Raw genomic sequence first — 20075 nt, forward strand, 5'->3', positions numbered from 1 at the left:
TGTATTTTTGAATTCAGTTTGCTAAAATTTCGTTGAGTATTTTTGCATCTACGTTCATCAGGGATACTGGTCTGTAGTTTTCTTTTTTGGTGGGGTCTTTGCCTGGTTTAGGTATTAGGGTGATGTTAGCTTCATAGAATGAGTTTGGGAGTATCCCCTTCTCTTCTATTTTTTGGAAAAGTTTAAGGAGAATGGGTATTATGTCTTCCCTGTATGTCTGATAAAATTCCGAGGTAAATCCTTCTGGCCCGGGGGTTTTATTCTTTGGTAGTTTTTTGATTACCGCTTCAACTTCGTTGCTTGTAATTGGTCTGTTTAGATTTTCTGTTTCTTTTTGGATCAGTCTTGGAAGGTTGTATTTTTCTAGGAAGTTGTCCATTTCTTCTAGGTTTCCCAGCTTTTTAGCATACAGGTTTTCATAGTATTCTCTAATAATTCTTTGTATTTCTGCGGGGTCCATCGTGATTTTTCCTTTCTCGTTTCTGATACTGTTGATTTGTGTTGACTCTCTTTTCCTCTTAATAAGTCTGCCTAGAGGCTTATCTATTTTGTTTATTTTCTTGAAGAACCAACCCTTGGTTTCATTGATTTTTGCTATTGTTTTATTCTTCTCAATTTTATTTATTTCTTCTCTGATCTTTATTATGTCCCTCCTTCTGCTGACCTTAGGCCTCATTTGTTCTTCTTTTTCCAATTTCGATAATTGTGACATTACACCATTCATTTGGGCTTGTTCTTCCTTTTTTAAATATGCTTGGATTGCTATATACTTTCCTCTTAAGACTGCTTTTGCTGTGTCCCACAGTAGTTGGGGCTTAGTGTTGTTGTTGTCATTTGTTTCCATATATTGCTGGATCTCCATTTTGATTTGGTCATTGATCCATTGATTATTTAGGAGCATGTTGCTTAGCCTCCATGTGTTTGTGAGGCTTTTTGCTTTCTTTGAACAGTTTATTTCTAGTTTAATGAACTTGTGGTCTGAAAAGTTGGTTGGAAAAATTTCAATCTTTTGGAATTTACTGAGGCTCTTTTTGTGGCCTAGTATGTGGTGTATTCTGGAGAATGTTCCATGTGCACTTGAGAAGAATGTGTATCCTGTTGCTTTTGGATAAAGAGTTCTGTAGATGTCTATTAGGTCCATCTGTTCTAGTGTGTTGATCAGTGCCTCTGTGTCCTTACTTATTTTCTGTCTGGTGGATCTGTCCTTTGGAGTGAGTGGTGTGTTGAAGTCTCCTAGAATGAATGCATTGCATTCTATTTCCTCCTTTAGTTCTGTTAATATTTGTTTCAGGTATGTTGGTGCTCCTGTATTGGGTGCATATATATTTATAATGGTTATATCCTCTTGATGGACTGAGCCCTTTATCATTATGTAATTTCCTTCTTTGTCTTTTGTTACTTTCTTTATTTTGAAGTCTGTTTTGTCTGATTCCAGAATCGCAACACCTGCTTTCTTCTCTCTGTTGTTTGCTTGGAATATCTTTTCCATCCCTTGACTTTAAGTCTGTGCATGTCTTTCGGTTTGAGGTGAGTCTCTTGTAAGCAGCATACAGATGGATCTTGCTTTTTTATCTATTCTATTACTCTGTGTCTTTTCATTGGTGCATTCAGTCCATTTACATTTAGGGTGATTATTGAAAGGTATGAATTTATTGCCATTGCAGGCTTTAAGTTTGTGGTTACCAAAGGTTTAGGGTTAGCTCCTTTACTAACTTACTGTCTAGCTTAACTCACTTGTTGAGCTATTATAAACACAGTCTGATGATTCTTTATTTCTCTCCCTTCCTATTCCTCCTCCTCCCTTCTTCATATGTTGGGTGTTTTGTTATGTGCTCTTTTTAGGAGTGCTCCCATCTAGATCAGTCCCTGTAGGATGCCCTGTAGAGGTGGTTTGTGGGAGGCAAATTCCTTCAACTTTTGCTTGTCTGGGAATTGTTTAATCCCTCCTTCATATTTAAATATTATTCGTGCTGGATACAGTAGTCTTCGTTCGAGGCCCTTCTGTTTCATTGCATTAAGTATATCATGCCCTTCTCTTCTGTTCTGTAGGGTTTCTGTTGAGAAGTCTGATGATAGCCTGATGGGTTTTCCTTTGTAGGTGACCTTTCTTTTTCTTTCTGGCTGCCTTTAATACTTTGTCCTTGTCTTTGATCTTTGCCATTTTAATTATTATGTGTCTTCGTGTTGCCCTCCTTGGATCCCTTGTCATGGGAGTTCTGTGTACCTCTGTGGTCTGAGATGTCATTTCTTCCTCTAGTTTGGGGAAGTTTTCAGCAATTATTTCTTCAAAGACATTTTCTATTCCTTTTTCACTCTCTACTTCTTCTGGTATACCTATAATTCGTATATTGTTCCTTTTCGATTGGTCACTTAGCTCTCTTAAAATTCTTTCATTCGTGGAGATCCTGTTATCTCTCTCTGCATCAGCTTCTCTGCATTCCTGTTCTCTGTTTTCTAGTCCATTAATGGTCTCTTGTATCTCGTCCATTCTGTTTTGAAGTCCTTCCAGAGCTTGTTTTATTTCTGTATTCTCCTTCCTTAGTTCTTGCATATTTCTCTGCAAGTCCATCAGCATGGTTATGACTTTTGTTTTGAATTCTTTTTCAGGAAGACTGGCGAAATCTATCTCCCCAGGTTCCTTCTCAGGGGAAGATGTAACAGATGCCAAAGCTGTCTGCGTTATTCTTGTCTGGATCATATTTTTTTGCCTTTTCATGTTGACAGGTGCTATTGACTGTCAACTGGGAGGGCCAAAATTTTCACTTGCTACTGGCCTTTCTTTACTGGGACAACTGCGAGCCCTGGTGGCTTATGTTGGGTAATTGCGTGTAGACTGGGTCTTTGTGTCTTGCCTGGCTGGAAGGGAGGAATTTCCCTTTCTGTGGGTGGAGTTTGTCTCAGGCTGCTTCTCTGCTTTCGCAGGGCCTGGAGGGGTAATGGACGCCGGGGGGCTGTTTGGCTGTTTACCTCCGTGAGGGGACTCAGAGCTGTTGCCCAGGGGGTTAGTGCGCCCGGTTTTCCCTGTAATTTCCAGCTGCTGGAGTATGACCTGTGTTGTTTCCGTCAAGCTGTTAAGTCCCTGTCCCTTTAAGACTTTCAAAAAGCCCCGGCTTTTTATTTTCACAGGGGCATCAGCTTCAGCACCCACTCAGAGGTCTTGTTGCCCTGTTTCCCCAGTATCCAGGGCACACCGACCACGCTCTGTGTCTGTGCTCTGGTGGGGGTGGCTGGGGCTGGGTGTTCAGCAGTCCTGGGCTCCGTCTCCCTCCCGCTCTGCCTATTCTTCTCCCACTGGGAGCTGGGGGGAGGGGCGCTCGGGTCCCGCTGGGCCGGGGCTTGTATCTTACCCCTTTCACCAGTCGCTGGGTTCTCGCTGGTGTAGCTGCAGTCTGGCCACTGTCCTGCGTCTTCTGGTCTCTCTTTTAGGGCTAGTTGTGTTTGTTGTATTTTCAAAAGTATATATGTTTTTGGGAGGAGAGTCCCACTGTCCTACTCCCGCCGCCATGTTGGCTCCGCCGTCGCCATCTTACTCTTAAACATTATTTATTAAAACAAAAAGGGGGATTACTGACCTATATGATAAAATTAACTGCAAATCAACGATTAATACATGCTTTACATGTCCTTAATTTTGGTCTTTTAAAGGGTGACAGACAATCAGCTGTGGAAGTGCGTTATTCTGAAAATATTTCTTTTTCTAAAACAACAGCAGTTCCTGTATGGTGGTCTCTAATAGCTTCTTCACAAAGGCATGAAGGTCATATTAAGGTGTGTGGGAAAAGGGTTTGTTTGCGTCATTACAGAGGACCAATGCTTGATCTGGCTGCCTAGAAAGTGGATCAAGATACACTATAAAGAATAACTCCCAGCAACATCACCATCGGAGACGGCTGTCCCAGGCGATGTCCCTCAACCGGTTCTGTCACTGGAGTGAGGATCCCTACATGATAATGAAGTTTTTTATTCTAATCTCTATACACATATACATAGTCCAGGCCTGTACTATTACTGCTAGTATTAGCAGTCTTCCGTACTTCAGCTGGGGAGTAGTACTTCATTGTATCTCCACTTGTTCAACTCCTGTAGGCCCGGTGATTTGGAAAGAGGATGGTAATGAAATATATAGACAGAAAGATGGACGAAAACTTGGTTGGGATAATGCTACTGATCAGTCTGAAAGAGACAATACCCGCTATGATATTTATAAAGCAGTTTTAACCTGAAAAGATACTGGCAGTTATTCTTGTGAAAAATTCCAGAAGGGAAACCCTGATCAAATATATAAAAGTAGTTATGTTTATTTGGACATTTCACTAATCCCATAGAATGAGTATTCTTCACAGGATATGTGGTTGCAATCGACTAATCAAGGGCTTAATAAGACATCTTTTTGTGTAGCAGGTGATTCCTCTATTAGTGGAATCTTAAGGAAGAATTTGATAGGCATAGGACTCTTTTTCAGTGTTTACTAATATTTCTGGAATAAATATTAATTCAGTTCCCAAGATTCTTACTCGAGAAATTCAATTGAATTTACCAGTTAGCACCACTATAGTTTCTAGTTGTATATATATCGATTGTACTAATATACCATCTTACTATAATTCTACTATTCATGTAAAATGGCCATATGGATATAAACTCCCAAATGGCTGGGTGTTTCTGTGTGATAACAAAACCTATCAAGCCTTTTTCTCACATTATCAAGGCGTCTGTGGTATAGGACATATTCTCCCAGCCGTTATAGATCATCCTGGATTTAAACACCAAAGAGTGACCTGAGCCCTGCCTACAGATTGTAATGACAACTTGAAATTGTTGGACCCTGTTGCTGTTGCAGTCGCAGCTGCATTTGTATTGCCTGTACCAGGACTCGTTGCAGGAATGCAGAAGGAAATATCTAACCTGGCCTGTGCCTACAGCAAGAATGCAGATCTGACTGCTTCCATACTGTCAGAACTTAATCAGGAACTTGGAGAAGTTTGAGTGGCAGTGCTCCACAATCGTGCTGCCATAGACTATTTGTTGCTGAAAGAACATTTGGACTGTGAACAATTTCCTGGAATGTGTTGTTTTAATTTATCTGATTTTTCACAGACAATTCCAAACCAGTTGGATGATATTCACCATATTATTGATGTTTTCACAATTACCTGGATTACCTGATTGGTTCTCTTAGTTTCACTGGCTATGGCCAATACTTGTAGGCCTACTTCTTTTATGCATTTGCCTTCCCGTTTTAGTAGCATGGGTGCGCCATCTGACTGCTGGATTAATAAAGCCAATTCATGAATATGCTACATTTCAATAGGTCATGGCAAAAATTACTAATTGCATGTTATCTTCTTGAGAGTCTGTGTGACAGATCACTGTATACTTTAAAATTCCAGAGCAATTAAGGGGATGACGAAGTGTTTGCATAAATCTTTTGCATGCCTCTTTGCTCTATTTCATTTTCTCCCTGTATGGCCCCAATAGGTGGCTGGCTAGCCAGAGATGGGTAAGGTTCCTCACGGGAGGAACAACCTAAGACAGGCACAGTCACTGGGGAAAACAGGTCGAGAGATGTGGGGGTCAACTGAGGCGTGGCTTAGCACCTCATGCCCCCTGATGAGGCATTTCTTGTTGCCCCTTTTCTTCACCAAGCTGTGGCGGTATAACGGATTTCTCTTCCTTTTTGATTTAAAAACGGTGTTAATGTAGGTTGCCATCCATAGATGATTAACTTTCTATGGGAATTTACTGTCTTCCTTGGAATCTGTGGTGCAGGCCGCGGCTCACTAAATCTAAACCGAGATCTGTTTCTTGTTATTTCTACCCGCACATTGCCTGGCGCCAGGGAGGACTTGCTCCAGCGACCTGTAGGCAAATACATTCCTGGAGTAATCACTGTGTCTAGAAACATGTTCACCCACTCAACAATGTGATGCCTGGTCAATAAATATGAGAGGTGCCTTTCAAGCACCACTCTTGACCTGGTGTGCCTTGAGTGCCCTGGCTGCCCTACACAGGTCTTCAATATCTGATCACATTGCCTCCTTTATCTGTGGGTCAGAGATGGAGAACAGACCAACACTGAAGAAACAAAACATCAGCAGAATCACAGAACCCAAGAATGTACTAACAATTACCAAAGGGAAAGGGACTGGAGAGGAAGGGTGGGAAGGGAGGGATAAGTGCGGGGAAAAAAGAAGGGGCATTACGTTTAGGATTTACTGTGTGGGGGGGTGTACGGGGAGGGCTGTGCAACAGAGAAGACAGGTGGTGATTGTACATCTTGCTACGCTGATTGACAGTGACTGTAGTGGGGTGTGGGGGGGGAACTTGATGAGGGGAGGAAGCCTGGTAAACATACTGTTCTTCATGTCATTGTAGATTAATGATACCAAAATATACTCTCCTGCATTTGCCCATGTCTCCTGAGTCAATCTGGGGTAAGGAGAGAAGCAGTGAGATACCCTTTCAATAGGTGTCATAGAAAGTATGTTGTGAGACTACGATGTTAGAAACGAACTACAGAATTAAAATGAAAATTCAGAAGTTTGTGGAAATTGGACACAGTTAAAAAACAAATGGATCAAAGAAGATAAAAGGGAAATTGCAGATTAGCAGTGCCCCATTCTGAGAAGACTTTAAACTAAAATGCACACACGCTTTAGAAGTCATGGAGCTGTAATGAACTTGTACAGAGGACACAGGTGGGAAGGGCCTGGGAGAGATTTTCCCCAAGGTAGGAAGGGCCAGGGCCAGCACTGGGGAGCAGGGACTGCACAGCAGACGGGCCAGTGTGCACAGGGCAGAAACCAAGAGAAGCAGGGCTGCAGTGCAGCTTTCACTTTATTTACTCAGGTGGTCTTACTATGGCCCATTAGAAAATTTTTTATTAAGGTATGATTGATATACACTCTTATGAAGGCTTCACATGAAAAAACAATGTGGTTACTGCATTTACCCATATTATCAAGTCCCCACCCACACCCAATGCAGTCACTGTCCAACAGTGAAGCAAGTTGCCAGAGATGCGCTATGTCCCTTCTCTGTGATACACTGTTCTCCCCGTGACCCCCCACACTGTGTGTACTAAACATAATACCCCTCAGTCCCCTTCTCCCTCCCCCCCACCCTCCCACACCCCTCCCCTTTGGTAACCACTAGTTCCTTCTTGGAGTCTCTGAGTCTGCTGCCATTTTGTTCCTTCAGTTTTGCCTCATTGTTATACTCCACAAATGAGGGAAATCATTTGGCACTTGTCTTTCTCCCACAATTTCCCATCTTTACTTAGACTTTATTTCCTGCAAATATGATGACGTCCTCTAGCTACTGGTATTACAACTGCCAAGTGGACCACCTTACAAATTATACTTAATAACCTGAGGCTGACCTATAAAGATTAGTCTCTGCATATAATGACTTTCAGTTGCTACAGCAAAAGTCAGGGCCTCAAATATGAGCTGTAACATCCTGAAGGCTGGAAACATTTACTGAGAAAGAATTAAAGTTGTCAGGATGTCCTGTATCTAGACATCACCTCCTTTTAAGTAGCAATGTTGGATGGGTCATGGAATGCCACTAGACTCTGTCCCAAAAGGACACCTGGGGAACATGCCCAGCCCCACGCTAGAGGACTGATCACACAGACAGCTACAGCTCCTCTGGGTTTGGACTTGTGACTGTTGGCAAACTGTGCACATCAGAAACACAAAACAAACTGCTCTAATCCCCTAAACGTCTTTCCTCACCTCGATGATACCTGTCTTAGTCATGTTTTCAAGGGAAATCTGTACCCATTATGTCCATGTCCCTACATCCTCTTTTTCCCTAATTCCATTGCATAGTAGCCTCTGTCTTTGCCACTAGGATGAATTACACTCTCCGCATAGGGAGGCACCTCCCAAGTGGTCAGAATCAGTGCTCATTTCAGGTCTGTGATAATGACTTAACTGAGGCATTACACAAAATTGATTGTCCCTTCTATCCTCAGTACCCTTGACTTTGACCTCACCTGCACCCCCTCGGCTATATTGCCCCCAGTATCTCTAGCTGCCAACGGTACACAGTACCTGTGCGTGCTTGGTGGCCTGAGCCCTGCATGATGCCATTTAAGTCTTGTAGGCCAAATTGTGCTGGAGGCCAAGAGTTCCAGCTTTAAAAGCAGACACCTGAGTCTGAATCACTGCTCTTCCGGTACGTTCCTGAAGGTGCCTGAACAAGTTGCTTACCCACTCTGAGCCTCAAATCCCCATTATGAAATCTGAATAATGATAATAGTGCTCGCTATCCCTGTCAGGTGGGTTTAACGTGTTGCATGGGAAGTACCTAGCATCCGGTGTTCACCTGATGAATTGTACTAACACCCACCCTGTCACCCAGCGTGTCCCCTCTGCACATCCCCCTGCCTTTGTCTTCCCTAAAGGTGGGCGCAGCTCATGCCTAGGCTGTTGCCGTGGTCCGGTCTCCAAGCTCACTACGTCCAGTTCACCCTCCACGTTCTCCCCACAGGGGAATTTCTGGCACAAAGTCAGATTGTATTTCACTCTTGCGTTTATACCGTCACTGTATTTTGTTCAGATAATTGTTCTACACTTGTCAACGAATATTGTAAGTAATTTATGCAGCTCAGATGCCTGTAAGTAAACCGTGAGCTTCTAACAGGGAACTAACAAGTCTTAGTCATCCTCATCTGATGCAGGGCAAATGTTGAATGATAGATGCTGGATGGATAGATAAAAACCCAGGTCTCAGGAATTGGTTCTGTTGACACATCCTTTATAAGTAACTTGTGAAATGATCAGAGTTGAACTGGGTGCTTCTGACTGTACGGGGAACGCTTTATCGCCTGAGACTACACCACCAGCCTTAGATGTGGGCCTCTTCAAAGGAAACAGGCCTGCTCTCAGAAATCACTCTGAGTGAACTATGAAATCGGGAAGGTCTGGACACTGGGCTTGGGGAGGAGGCAGGTACTGGCTATATGCACCAGTTTTTTTTTCTTTTTTAGTCTTCTGGGAAAGGAATTTGGTTTCATCCTCTTGAAGCCTGTCCTTCAAGTGTCACTACTCAAGAGGAAACCTATAGAAATGGAGGTTTCTCAGTGAACAATGTGGAAACCATTTCTGCATTCGTGAGTTTACCTTCTGGTAATGAATGAACGCAGTTCTCAAGTTTAAATACATTGGTCAGATTAAGCCACATTGAGTAAAGTTGTTTGTGCAAAGACTTGAACGCGTAATAATAGGAGACTGCTTGATTGTCAGGCAGTGTGCTGTCAGCCATGTTTGGTAAGCATGTAATTTTAACTTAGATATTTCTTTTACTTTTTATTTTGCTATCTTTAATGCACAATTAAACGAACATTATGGTTACTAGACTCTCCCTATTATCAAATCCCCACCACATATGCCATTACAGTCACTGCTCAACAGCATACTAAGATGCTATACAATCACTACTTGTCTGTGTTATACTGCCTTACCTGTGTCCCCCAACACCACCTACATTGTATGTGCTAATCATAATGCCACTTTTTCCCCCTTATCCCTCCCTTACCACTCACCCACCCCAATCCCTTTCCCTTTGGTAACTGTTCATCCATTCTTGGGTTCTGTGAGTCTGCTGCTAATTTTTTCATTCAGTTCTTGCTTTGTTCTTATACTCCACAGATGAGTGAAATCATTTGGTATTTGCTTTTCCCTGCCTGGCTTATTTCACTGAGCATAATACCCTCTAGCTGCATCCATGTTGCAAATGGTAGGATCTGTTTTCTTCTTATGACAGAATAGTGTTACATTACATACATGCACCACCTCTTCTTTATCCATTCATCTACTGATAGACATTTAGGTTGCTTCCATTTCTTGGCTACTGTAAATAGTACTGCAATAAACATAGGGGTGCATATGTCTTTTTCAAAATGGGCTGCTGCATTCTTAGGGTAAATTCCTAGGAGTGGAATTCCTTATTTAAATGGTATTTCTATTTTTAGTTTTTTGAGGAACCTTCATACTGCTTTCCACAATGGTCGAACTACTCTACATTCCCACCAGCAGTGTAGGAGGGTTCCCCTTTCTCGGCATCCCTGCCAACATTTGTTGTTGTTTGTCTTTTGGATTTTGGCCATCCTAATTGGTGTGAGATGATACTCATTGCGGTTTTAATTTGCATTTCTCTGATGACTAGCAATGTGGAGCATCTTTTCATGTGTCTGTTCGCCATCTGAATTTTCTTTGGAGGAGTGTCTGTTCAGATACTCTGCCCATTTTTTAATTGGATAATTTACATTTTGTTTGTTCAGGTGCAAGTGCTCTTTATTTAATTTAGGATGTCAAACCCTTATCAGATCTGTCATTTATGATATATTCTCCCATACTGTAGAATGCCTTTTTCTTCTACTGATGGTGTACTTTGCTGTACAAATAACAAAGGTTTGTCATTTGATATACTACCATTTGTTCATCTTTGCCTTTGTTTCCCTTGCCCACGGAGATTTGTTCATTAAGAAGTTGCTCGTGTTTATGTCCAATAGAGTTTTGCCGATGCTTTTTTCTAAAACCTTTATGGTTTCATGACTTATATTCTGATCTTTGATCCATTTTAGATTTACTTTTGTCTGTGTGGTTGGACAATAATCCAGTTTCATTCTCTTACATGTAGCTGACCACTTTTGCCAACAACAGCTGTTAAAGAGGCTGTCATTTCCCCACTGTATGTCCATGGCTTTTTATCATGTATTAATTGACCATATATGCTTGGGTTTATATCTGGGCTCTCTAGTCTGTTCCATTGGTCTATAGGTCTGCTCTTGTGCCAGTACCAAACAGTCTTGATTACTGTGGGTTTGTAGTAGAGCTTTAAGTTGGTAAGCAATATCCAACGTGCTTTATTCTTCCTTCTCAGAAATGATTTGTCTGTTTGGAGTCTTTTGTGGTTCCATATGAATTTTAGAACTATTTGGTTTCATTCATGAACAATGCTGCTGTTGTTTTAATAGGGATTCCATTGAATCTGTAGATTGATTTAGTCAGGATGGCCATTTTGACAATATTAATTCTTCCAATCCATGAGCATGGGATGTGTTTCCATATATTGGTATCTTCTTTAATTTCTCCAATGAGTGTCTTGTAGTTTTGAGTATAGGTCTGTCACTTCCTCGGTTAGCAATATACCTACGTGTTTAATTCTTTTTTATGCAATGGTGAATGGAATTGGTTTCCTGATTTCTCTTTCTGTAATGTTATTTTTTCTTGTACTCTCTTTGATTTAGAGTCTGCATTGAGATTACTAGGTCCATTCTGATCTCTTCTGCTCACTCTTTGTATGTTACATCATTTTCCATCCTCTCAGGTTCAATCTATTTGAGTCTTGTATTGAAACTATCTTTTGTAGATATGGTATAGTTGGGTCATGTGTTCTCCACTATGCAAATCTGTTTTTGATTGGAATGTTTAATTTTTGACATCTAAGAATTTCTGGTAAGGTAGTACTTCTCTCATTTTGTTACTTGTTTTCTATATACTTCACAGACATTTGTCTCAATTGCTACCTTGCCATATTGTTTTGTGTTTAGTTGATTTTCTGTTTTGAATTCTTTGAACACTATCTCATTTCCTTTTGTTTTGTTCTGTACCTATTTTCTTGGTGTTTACCTTGTAAATATATTTAACACTCTATAGTTACAACTACTTTGAATTTATGACAATGTAAGTTCACGAGTATACAAAAACTCTGCTCTTTTACCAATGTGTTAACACCACTTTCAGTTTTGATACCAGAAAATTGCACCTTTATTCACTGTGTCCCCAAAAATATAAACTAATAATTTTATGGAACAAGGTTCCTGCTTAAGTTCCATAGAAAATGAAATGCAGAAGTAGAAGCCAAAATTATGACACTCGCTTTGAAATTAATAATTTGTAATGTATTTGCCTTTTAAATCATGTAGAAAGCAAAAACAGTTACAAACTGTTACCTCATTACTAGCTTTTATATCTGCCCTTCTATTTCCCTTTGTTGAGACCTTTACTTTCTCATATGGCTTCCAGTTAGTATTTGTATCCTTTCATTTCATCCTGTGAGTCTCCCTGAGCATTTACTGCAGGGCAGGTCTGCTAGTAACTAAATTGTTTATCTGCAAATGACTGCTTTTCTCCCTCCCTTTTGAAGGACACTTTTGCCAGATACAAAATCCTCGGTTAACAGGTTTTTATTTTCCTTTTAGAGCTATGGAGACATGGGCCCACTGCCCTCTGGCCTCCGGAGTTTCTGATGAGAAGTCCGGTTTGTATGATCAGTTGCTTCTCTTAATTTTTTAACATTCAACGTTAGCCTTTTCAAGTTTGATGTTAGTGTCTTTGCGTGATTCTGTGTCAATCTTCTTTTTGTGCTTTTGACATGTGTATATTTATGTCTTTCACCAACTCTGGATGTTCTCTTTTCTCTCCTTTCTGGTTCCCTTGCAATGCTTATGTTGGTCCACTTCATGGTGTTATGCATGTCACTCAGGTCTTTTTTTTTTTTTGGTATTTTTAATCTACAATTACATGAGGAACATTACGTTTAGTAGACTCCCCCATCACCAAGTCCCCCCAACAAAGACTATTACAGTCACTGTCCATCAGTGTAGTAAGACGCTGCAGAATCACTACTTGCCTTGTGTTGCTCTGCTCTCCCTGCCTCCCTACCCCACATTATACATGCTAATCATGCTATCTCCTTTCTTTTCCATCCCCGTATCCCTCCATTCCCAACCATCCTCCCGAGTCCCTTTCCCTTTGGTATCTGTTTGTCCATTCTTGGTTTCTGTGATTCTGCTGCTGTTTTCTTCCTTCATTTTTTTCTTTGCTCTTATACTCCACAGATGAGTGACATCATTTGGTTCTTGCCTTTCTCTGCTTGGCTTATTTCACTGAGCATAATACCCTCTACTTCCATCCATGTTTTTGCAAATGGTAGGATTTCTTTTCTCCTTATGGCTGAATAATATTCGATTGTGTTTATGTACCACATCTTCTTTATCCATTCATGTACTGATGGACACTTAGGTTGCTTCCATTATTTGGTTATTGTAAACAGTGCGGTGATAAACATAGGGGTGCATCTGTCTTTTTCAAAGTGGGCTGTGCATTCTTAGGGTAAATTCCTTGGAGTGGAATTCCTGGGTCAAATGGTATTTCTATCTTGAGCTTTTCAAGGAACCTCCATACTGCTTTCCACAATGGTAGATCTAGTTTGTATTCAAACCAGCAGTGTAGGAAGGTTCCCCTTTCTCCACAACCTCAGCAACATTTCTTTTTGTCTTTTGGATGGTGGCCATCCTTACTGGTGTGAGATGATACCTCATTGTGGTTTAAATTTGCATTTGTCTAGTAACTAACAGTGTGGACCATATTTTCATGTGTCTATTGACTATCTGAATTTCTCTTCAGCTTTTTTTACATTTCTTCAGTTTTCTCTTCCTGTTCCTCTGATTCATTTATTCATGCTATCTTAAATTCAAGTTCATGAATTCTTGATTCTGTTTGCTCAAAATTCTTTGAATCCCTTTAGGGAATTTATTGTTGCACCTAGTGTATTTTTAGCTGCAGAACTTCATTTTCATTTTTATTTAGGTTTTCCATCTGTTTAGTATTTCCATATTTTGCCCATGCATATTCTTGACTTCTTTAACCTCCTTAGTTCTTTGAATTCCTTTAAGACAATTGCTCTAGAGTCTTTGTGTCATACACCTGCCATCAGCTCTCCCATAGAAACACACTTTCTCTTCTTTGAATGAGTCATACATTGCTGGTGCATTGTCTGCCCATAGTTTTTGTAGAAAACTGATATTTGAATCTAATAATTTGTTTTCTGTGGAAACAAACTCTCCCCCTTCACCAGGGCTTAATGTTTCGGCTATGTTTTTATTTTTGACTGTTGAAGGCTGTGTTAGTGAAAAGGATGATCCTGAGTTTAAATTTTAAAATCTCCCTTTATTTTTCTACCAGAGCCTTTCCTTTAGCTGTGTGGTCACTGTCCAGTTTTCCTGTATATGGAATTCCTTTTGAATTTTCCAGTTTAATTAAAGCTCCAGAGGGGAAATGAGAGAAATGGAGGAACAGAGTGTTCTGGCCTTCGAAGTCTCCAGGAAATCTCTTCTGCTGGACAGGGTGGGGCTTGCAGCCAAAGGGGAGGAAAAACAATGACCACGTACACTCTGTCTGGGCCTATCTGGCCAGAAGCAGCAGTCCTCGTTCAGAGCCAAGATCCCTGAGACAAGGACTTGTCCTTTCTTCTTCACTGTACGGTTCCTGCAAGTTGTGTGCAAGCTGCCCCAGGAGTGCATGGCTGCGGCCCTGGGGCTGGGAGGCTGCCAGTGTGCAAGGAGCTGAAAGGGATAGAAACTAACCCCAGGTTACCTTCCTAGGCTTTCCTTGGAAGTTGCAAGGCTTCAGTAGCCTCCAGAGTCCAAAGTATTTGCATCATGCAGGTTCTGCCAGTCTATGTGTTGTATCGTTGGGAGACAGATTCCAGGGGCTTCCTATTTTGTCATCTTTCCAGAATGTTACAATGAAGTTTTCTTTTTGTCCCCAGCAAATTATTCTTCTATTCTTTCTTTTTATTAAAGTATCACTGATTTACAATATTATGATGCTTTTAGTTACAAAAAACTGTGGCTCAAAATTCAGCCATATTGTTAAGTCCCCATGCCCTCCATTGTGTCAGTGGCCCTCAACATGGTGAAACATTAACAGTCATTAGCGGTATTCTCCCTGCCATACTACCGACTACATGGACAACCTATATAATCGTTTTCTTTAACACAAAGCTTAAATTTAAAATTAAATCAGAAAAGATTAATTTCATATATTTTTTTCACATATATGGTGGTGTCTGTTTAAAATGAAAAATGGATAAAAAGATTAAGAAAAATACAAAGGAAATTGTAAAACATTAACATATTTGTATGCTTTGTGAACATTTTCAGCCTTCTTATGCAAAAATTAAAATTATTTGCCTCGATGCTTTCATAAGGATACCAATAAACCTCTACAATGTTCCCAAATGTCAATTCATTCCTGCATGTTGTAATATACATTTTGATTTTCACTTTAAGCACAGAATTATTTCAATGTATTTTTAAAAGTCTTCAAATGAATATATTTCGTGTAATCGTTTAATTCTTTCGGCATTCTATGTCGTTAGATTTCCATTTTTTAAATGCAAGTGCATTTGCCATCAAGTACCTGATCAGGACTTTTGAATTTTCATACTCATTTCAAAGAAAAGTGTATTATGTAAAGGTGTGTAGGTATGGAAACAAGACAATGCTTGGATTAAAGCAAAAATAAAAATGGATATTACAACATACCGGAATGAATTGAAATTAAGAGAGTAACAAACAAATTTAGTGGTATTTTGACAAACACAAAAAGGAAAACCAGTAAATTTAATTTCAAAGTAAGCTTGAAATCAAAGCAGATTCAAAGAAACTGTACTGAGAAAATAAAGACAAGCTTGCAGAGAGCAGACAAACTAAATCAATGATCAAGAAAACCCAAAAGTTGTTTTCTGATTAAAAATTTTTAAGGATAATCCCAACTTAATGACTGAAATAAATCCTGTCTGGCCATGTCATGTAATTATTTTTATATATTTTTGGACATTAGGTACTAATACAAGTTCCTTACTATGTTCATAAGATATATTGGTCTGTTTTCTTTTTAATGTCTTTCTATTCTTTGGATAGTAACACTGTCCTTAGAATGAGTTGAGAAGTGTTCCCCCTGCTTCTATTTTCTAGAAGACATTGTAGAATACTGACATAATTTCTTCTTTAAATATTTTACAGATTTCACCAGTGAAAACATTTGAGCCTGGTGACTTCTCTTTTGGGAGGTTATTATTGATACGATTTCTTTATTAGATATGATCCTACTGATGTGACCTATTTCTTTCTGTATGAGCCTCCATAGACTGGGGCTTTCAGTTATTTCATGCATTTCTCCTAATTTATCAGATTTCTGGACAGAGTTCTACATGTTCTTTCATTATCATTTTCATACGATGGTATCAAAAGTGCTGGCTCATCTTTTAATTTTTGATATTAGCAATTTGTCAATTCTGTTAATTAACCTAATAGTTCATTAATATCTTTGGTCTTTTCAATGTAACAGCTTTTGGTATTCTTCCTCTACTGGTTTCCCATTTGCAGTTTCATTGAAGTCTGGCCCAGTGTTCATTGTTTCTTGTTCTGCTTGCTTAGGGTTTATACTGCTCTTACTTTTTAACTTCATATTATAGATGGTTACATTAAAGAATTATTTCTTTTTCCATCCTTACGTGTCCATCACTGGTATAAATTTCTCTTTACAATGCTTTCACTGCATTACACAAATTGCAACAAATTGTTTCCATTCATGTACAAAATACTTAAAAAATATTTTTCCCTAGGACTTCTCTTCAACCCATGTGTCATGTAGAAGTGCATTGTTAAATTTCCAACTATTTTGGTATATTGATGTGTGTTTCTGGTGTTGAGTGCTAGTTTCATTTGACTGATCACACAGTGAACCTTTTATGATGCGGGCATTAGCTTCCGGCGGCCACCATAACTCATTACCACAGACTGGGGGGCTTGAACACCAGTGGAGTTCCTCACAGCTGTGGAGTCCAGAATTCCAGGACTAAGGTGTCAGCAGGGTTGATGTCTTCTGAGGCCCCTTTGGCTTGTGGGTGGCTGTGTTCTGCTGCCTTCACATGATCTCTCTGTGCCTATGTCATACTTCCTCATGTTTGTAAGACGGCATCCTATTGGGTTAGGGCCCAACCTACTGACTTCATTTACACTTGGTTACTTCCCTATACAGCCCGTCCCCACATGCAGTCACATTCTGAGTTACTGGGGGTCAGGACATCAACATATGAGGTTCAGTTGGGGGACACACAATTCAGCCCATAGCAATGTATCTTCTTTTAAACATATTGTGGTGGGGTTTACTGCACAGCATGGTGTCCACCTTGGTGAATATTTCATATGTGCATGAGAAAATGTGTATTCTGCTGCTGTGGGATCAAATATTCTGTAAATGTAAGACCCAATCATATCATAAGTGATTATCTACTCAGTTGAAATCTGTCCTAGTTTTCTGCCTTCTACATATTTCAGTTACTGATAGAGTGCTGCTTACATGGCCACCTCTTACAGTAACCATGTCTGTTTCTCTTTGCAGTCCTATCAGGTTTTGCTTCAGGTATTTTGAGGCTGTTAGGTGCACAGCAATTAAGGATTGTGGTAACTTCTTGGAGTGCTGATCCCCTTGTTACTATGCAATGCCTCTTTGTTAAGGATAATTTTACTTGTTCTGAAATTATCTTCCTTTAAAGTCAATGTATCTTCTCCAGCTTGTTTGATAGCTATGATATACCTTTTGCCACTTATTTCACCTTGCCGTGTGTATTTACATATAAATTATTTTCCAGAGAATATGTGGTTCTTTACCTTGAAAGGAATTGTTAGTTGGATTAATATCATTATAGATGTGTTTTGAATTCACTGCATTATTTTTCCCTTCTGTGAATCTGAACTTTTCATGATTCTGTGTTCTTTTAAGAAATCAATACTTATTTTTTAAAATTTGCAGTTCTTCCAAGTTTATAAGCACATTAACAACTCACACATGTCCTCTAAACTAACGTTGTACTGTCTCATGGGCAGGTTAGGGACCTTATGACAGTGTATTCCCAATTCTCACTGTGTTCATTCATTATACTTATTCAAGAGCTATACATTATTGCTATTATTATTCTGAAAACAAATCAGGATGTCCATTAAGAGAAATTGGTTTCATTGTCAAAACTCATTTATGTAAAACTGATATTCTTATATATATCGTACATCCATATACATGTACATTTCTCATATGTATATAAATATATCATTTTTTTCACTCAGAAAGATTTAACACTTCCTACAAGTCTGGCCTAGTGACAAAATTTCCCATTTTTGTTGCCTGAGAGAGGCCTTCTTGCCCACTCCTCAATGAGCATCATGGGATACAGAATCCCAGGTTGGTTTCTCTTTCTTTCAATTTGTGAAATATTTCACTCCTCTCTTCTTGGTAGTGTGATTTCTAGAGGGGTCCACCTTACCATTTTTTTGCTGGATGCTTAAAATTATGTTACCAGTGCTGCTCAGCTCAAGTACAACCTCCATGAGATTGTATATTAAATCTTAATTTAAAAAATGATGTTAGGTATGACAGAACTGGAAGCAACCAGGCCTTTAGTGTGCGGTTTTATACTTATCTCAGTTGGGCTGTTAGTATTTGTTGTAGCTGCATGTCAGATGCGTCAGTGCCTGCTTGTGTCCTCTCAGTCTAACGTGGTGGTTTTTCCCTAATAACTTGTTCTTAAATAGAGTCTCTGGGTTGTAATTTACTGCAACTGTACCAGGCTGTATTGATCTGGTGGTCAAGTTTGGGGAAGAGTGTTCTTAAATCTTGTGACTAATTCCCGTACAGTGTACCATGTCCCTGTAACTAATCAGTGAATCTTTACCATTTAGGAGGTATGGTTCACATTCTTTAGCTTCTAGTAAAAAAGCTGGTTGCCTGCACTTTATGTCCATGTTGAAATGAGCTCTTCCCAATGTTTTCAGGTGTACTTGGGATCTGAAGCATCTCTTAGTGGCCCCCCCACTCCTGTGTGTGACAGGAGAGCGAGAGAGAGGAGGAGCAGGCCAACTCCCCTTCCTCCCAGTCAGAGGCTGAGGCAGGTCTCAAGGTCAGGACCGTGTTAGGTGGGTCAGTACGTGTGTGACATTTTTCAGAATAGTTACTTCTCACCACGGCATATTTCAAAGTGGTTCTTTTATCTTTCCCCTGCTGGAAGCATGAGTTTTTCTCAGATCTTCACTTAGAATGTGAACATGCTGAAGGTAAACCTCATGAATTTGTGGTGATTCCTCCCAAAATGGCCACCAGGCATTGTCTTAACTGTTTATTTCTCCCAGCTGGGATGCAGATGGCAGGGGCGTAGTGTGCAAGGCCTGGTGCACACAGGTCAGGCCGCATCGGCCCCTCTTCCTTCCTGAGAACATTTTCTGAGGGCGTAGACATGAATATGGGTCACACCACTGAGCTCCTTCTGAAGGACACAGACCAGTTCCGCTGACGTCTGACCACGGAGTACGGGGTTTTCCTGGTTTCTGTGGGGATGGAATCCTAACTGCACTAAGCAGCTGACCAGAGTACAGACCACTGTCCTGCACTTTGAATATTTTCACTTTTCCAACTCTGTCAAGACCCTGTGCTCTCTCGCTCCCTCCTTTCCCTTTACAATGCCCTTCACCCCTAAGAAGCAATGAGATCTATACACACGCAGATACACTAACTGGCTCATGCAAATATGAACCCCAGGAAGTCCCACCACCCGCCATCTGGAAGCCGGGTCTGAAAGCCTGAGACCTAGGGGAGCCGATGGCATGAGTCCCGGAGATCAGAAGGCCCACGTGAAGCTCTCTGGTGGACCTGAGCACCGAGGGCGCAGATGTCTGAAGGCAGGACAGGGTGGAAGTTGCAACTCCAGAAGAAAATTTCACACTTCACCTTTTTGTTCCATTTGGGCCAATAATGATGCCCACAAAGCTGAGGACAATCTCCTCAGTTTACTGAGCCAAATACTCCTCCTAGGGACAGCCTCCCAGAAACACCAGAATAATGTTAGCTCTCGGGGCACCCCTTAGTGTAGGGAACACAGTTAACCCCCAGTCACTGACTCCGTGTTGCACATGAACAGCCTTCTGCATCCCAGTGTCCTTCTGCAGTGTTTATGGAGGGCAGCAGGGAGCAGTGACTCATTAGTTCCTCATCTATACATTCAAGTGCCCAAGTCATTACACCCATCACAGCTATGCCTCCACGTGGGCATTCCCCAGGGGACGGCTTGGGAAACAAGTTGAGCACCTACCTGTGCCCACATGCCAACCTGCTCTTCTGCCAGCCATGCAGGAAGCCAAATCCCAAGTCCCTATTTACCACCCATGTTGTCAGGCTGCTCTGGGAACCACTTGTGCGATGGCTCTCTGCAAAGAAGACATTGAG

The 20075-nt window shown here is 40.6% G+C and overlaps 1 protein-coding gene across 5 annotated transcripts in view; it reads right to left on the bottom strand.

Annotated features, from left to right (window-relative positions):
- The window catches only part of LOC130680778 (zinc finger protein 337-like), a 74373-nt gene that overhangs the window by 21168 nt on the left and 33130 nt on the right, over positions 1–20075 (bottom strand). The window contains exons 6-7 of one of the 5 annotated variants that reach the window (XM_057492080.1): positions 19942–20056; positions 17628–19180 (exon numbers count right to left, since the gene is read on the bottom strand). The exons of 1 other annotated variant lie outside the window; for it this stretch is intronic. In XM_057492080.1, coding sequence (XP_057348063.1) covers positions 19036–19180; positions 19942–20056 — 260 coding nt within the window. In that variant the 3' untranslated portion in view covers positions 17628–19035. Of the gene's footprint in view, positions 1–17627; positions 19555–19941; positions 20057–20075 lie in introns of those variants that run through there. 3 more of the 5 variants (XM_057492078.1, XM_057492081.1, XM_057492079.1) reach the window with 3 other exon arrangements.

Source organism: Manis pentadactyla, chromosome 14 (genome assembly GCF_030020395.1).
Source record: "Manis pentadactyla isolate mManPen7 chromosome 14, mManPen7.hap1, whole genome shotgun sequence".
NCBI lineage: Eukaryota > Metazoa > Chordata > Mammalia > Pholidota > Manidae > Manis > Manis pentadactyla.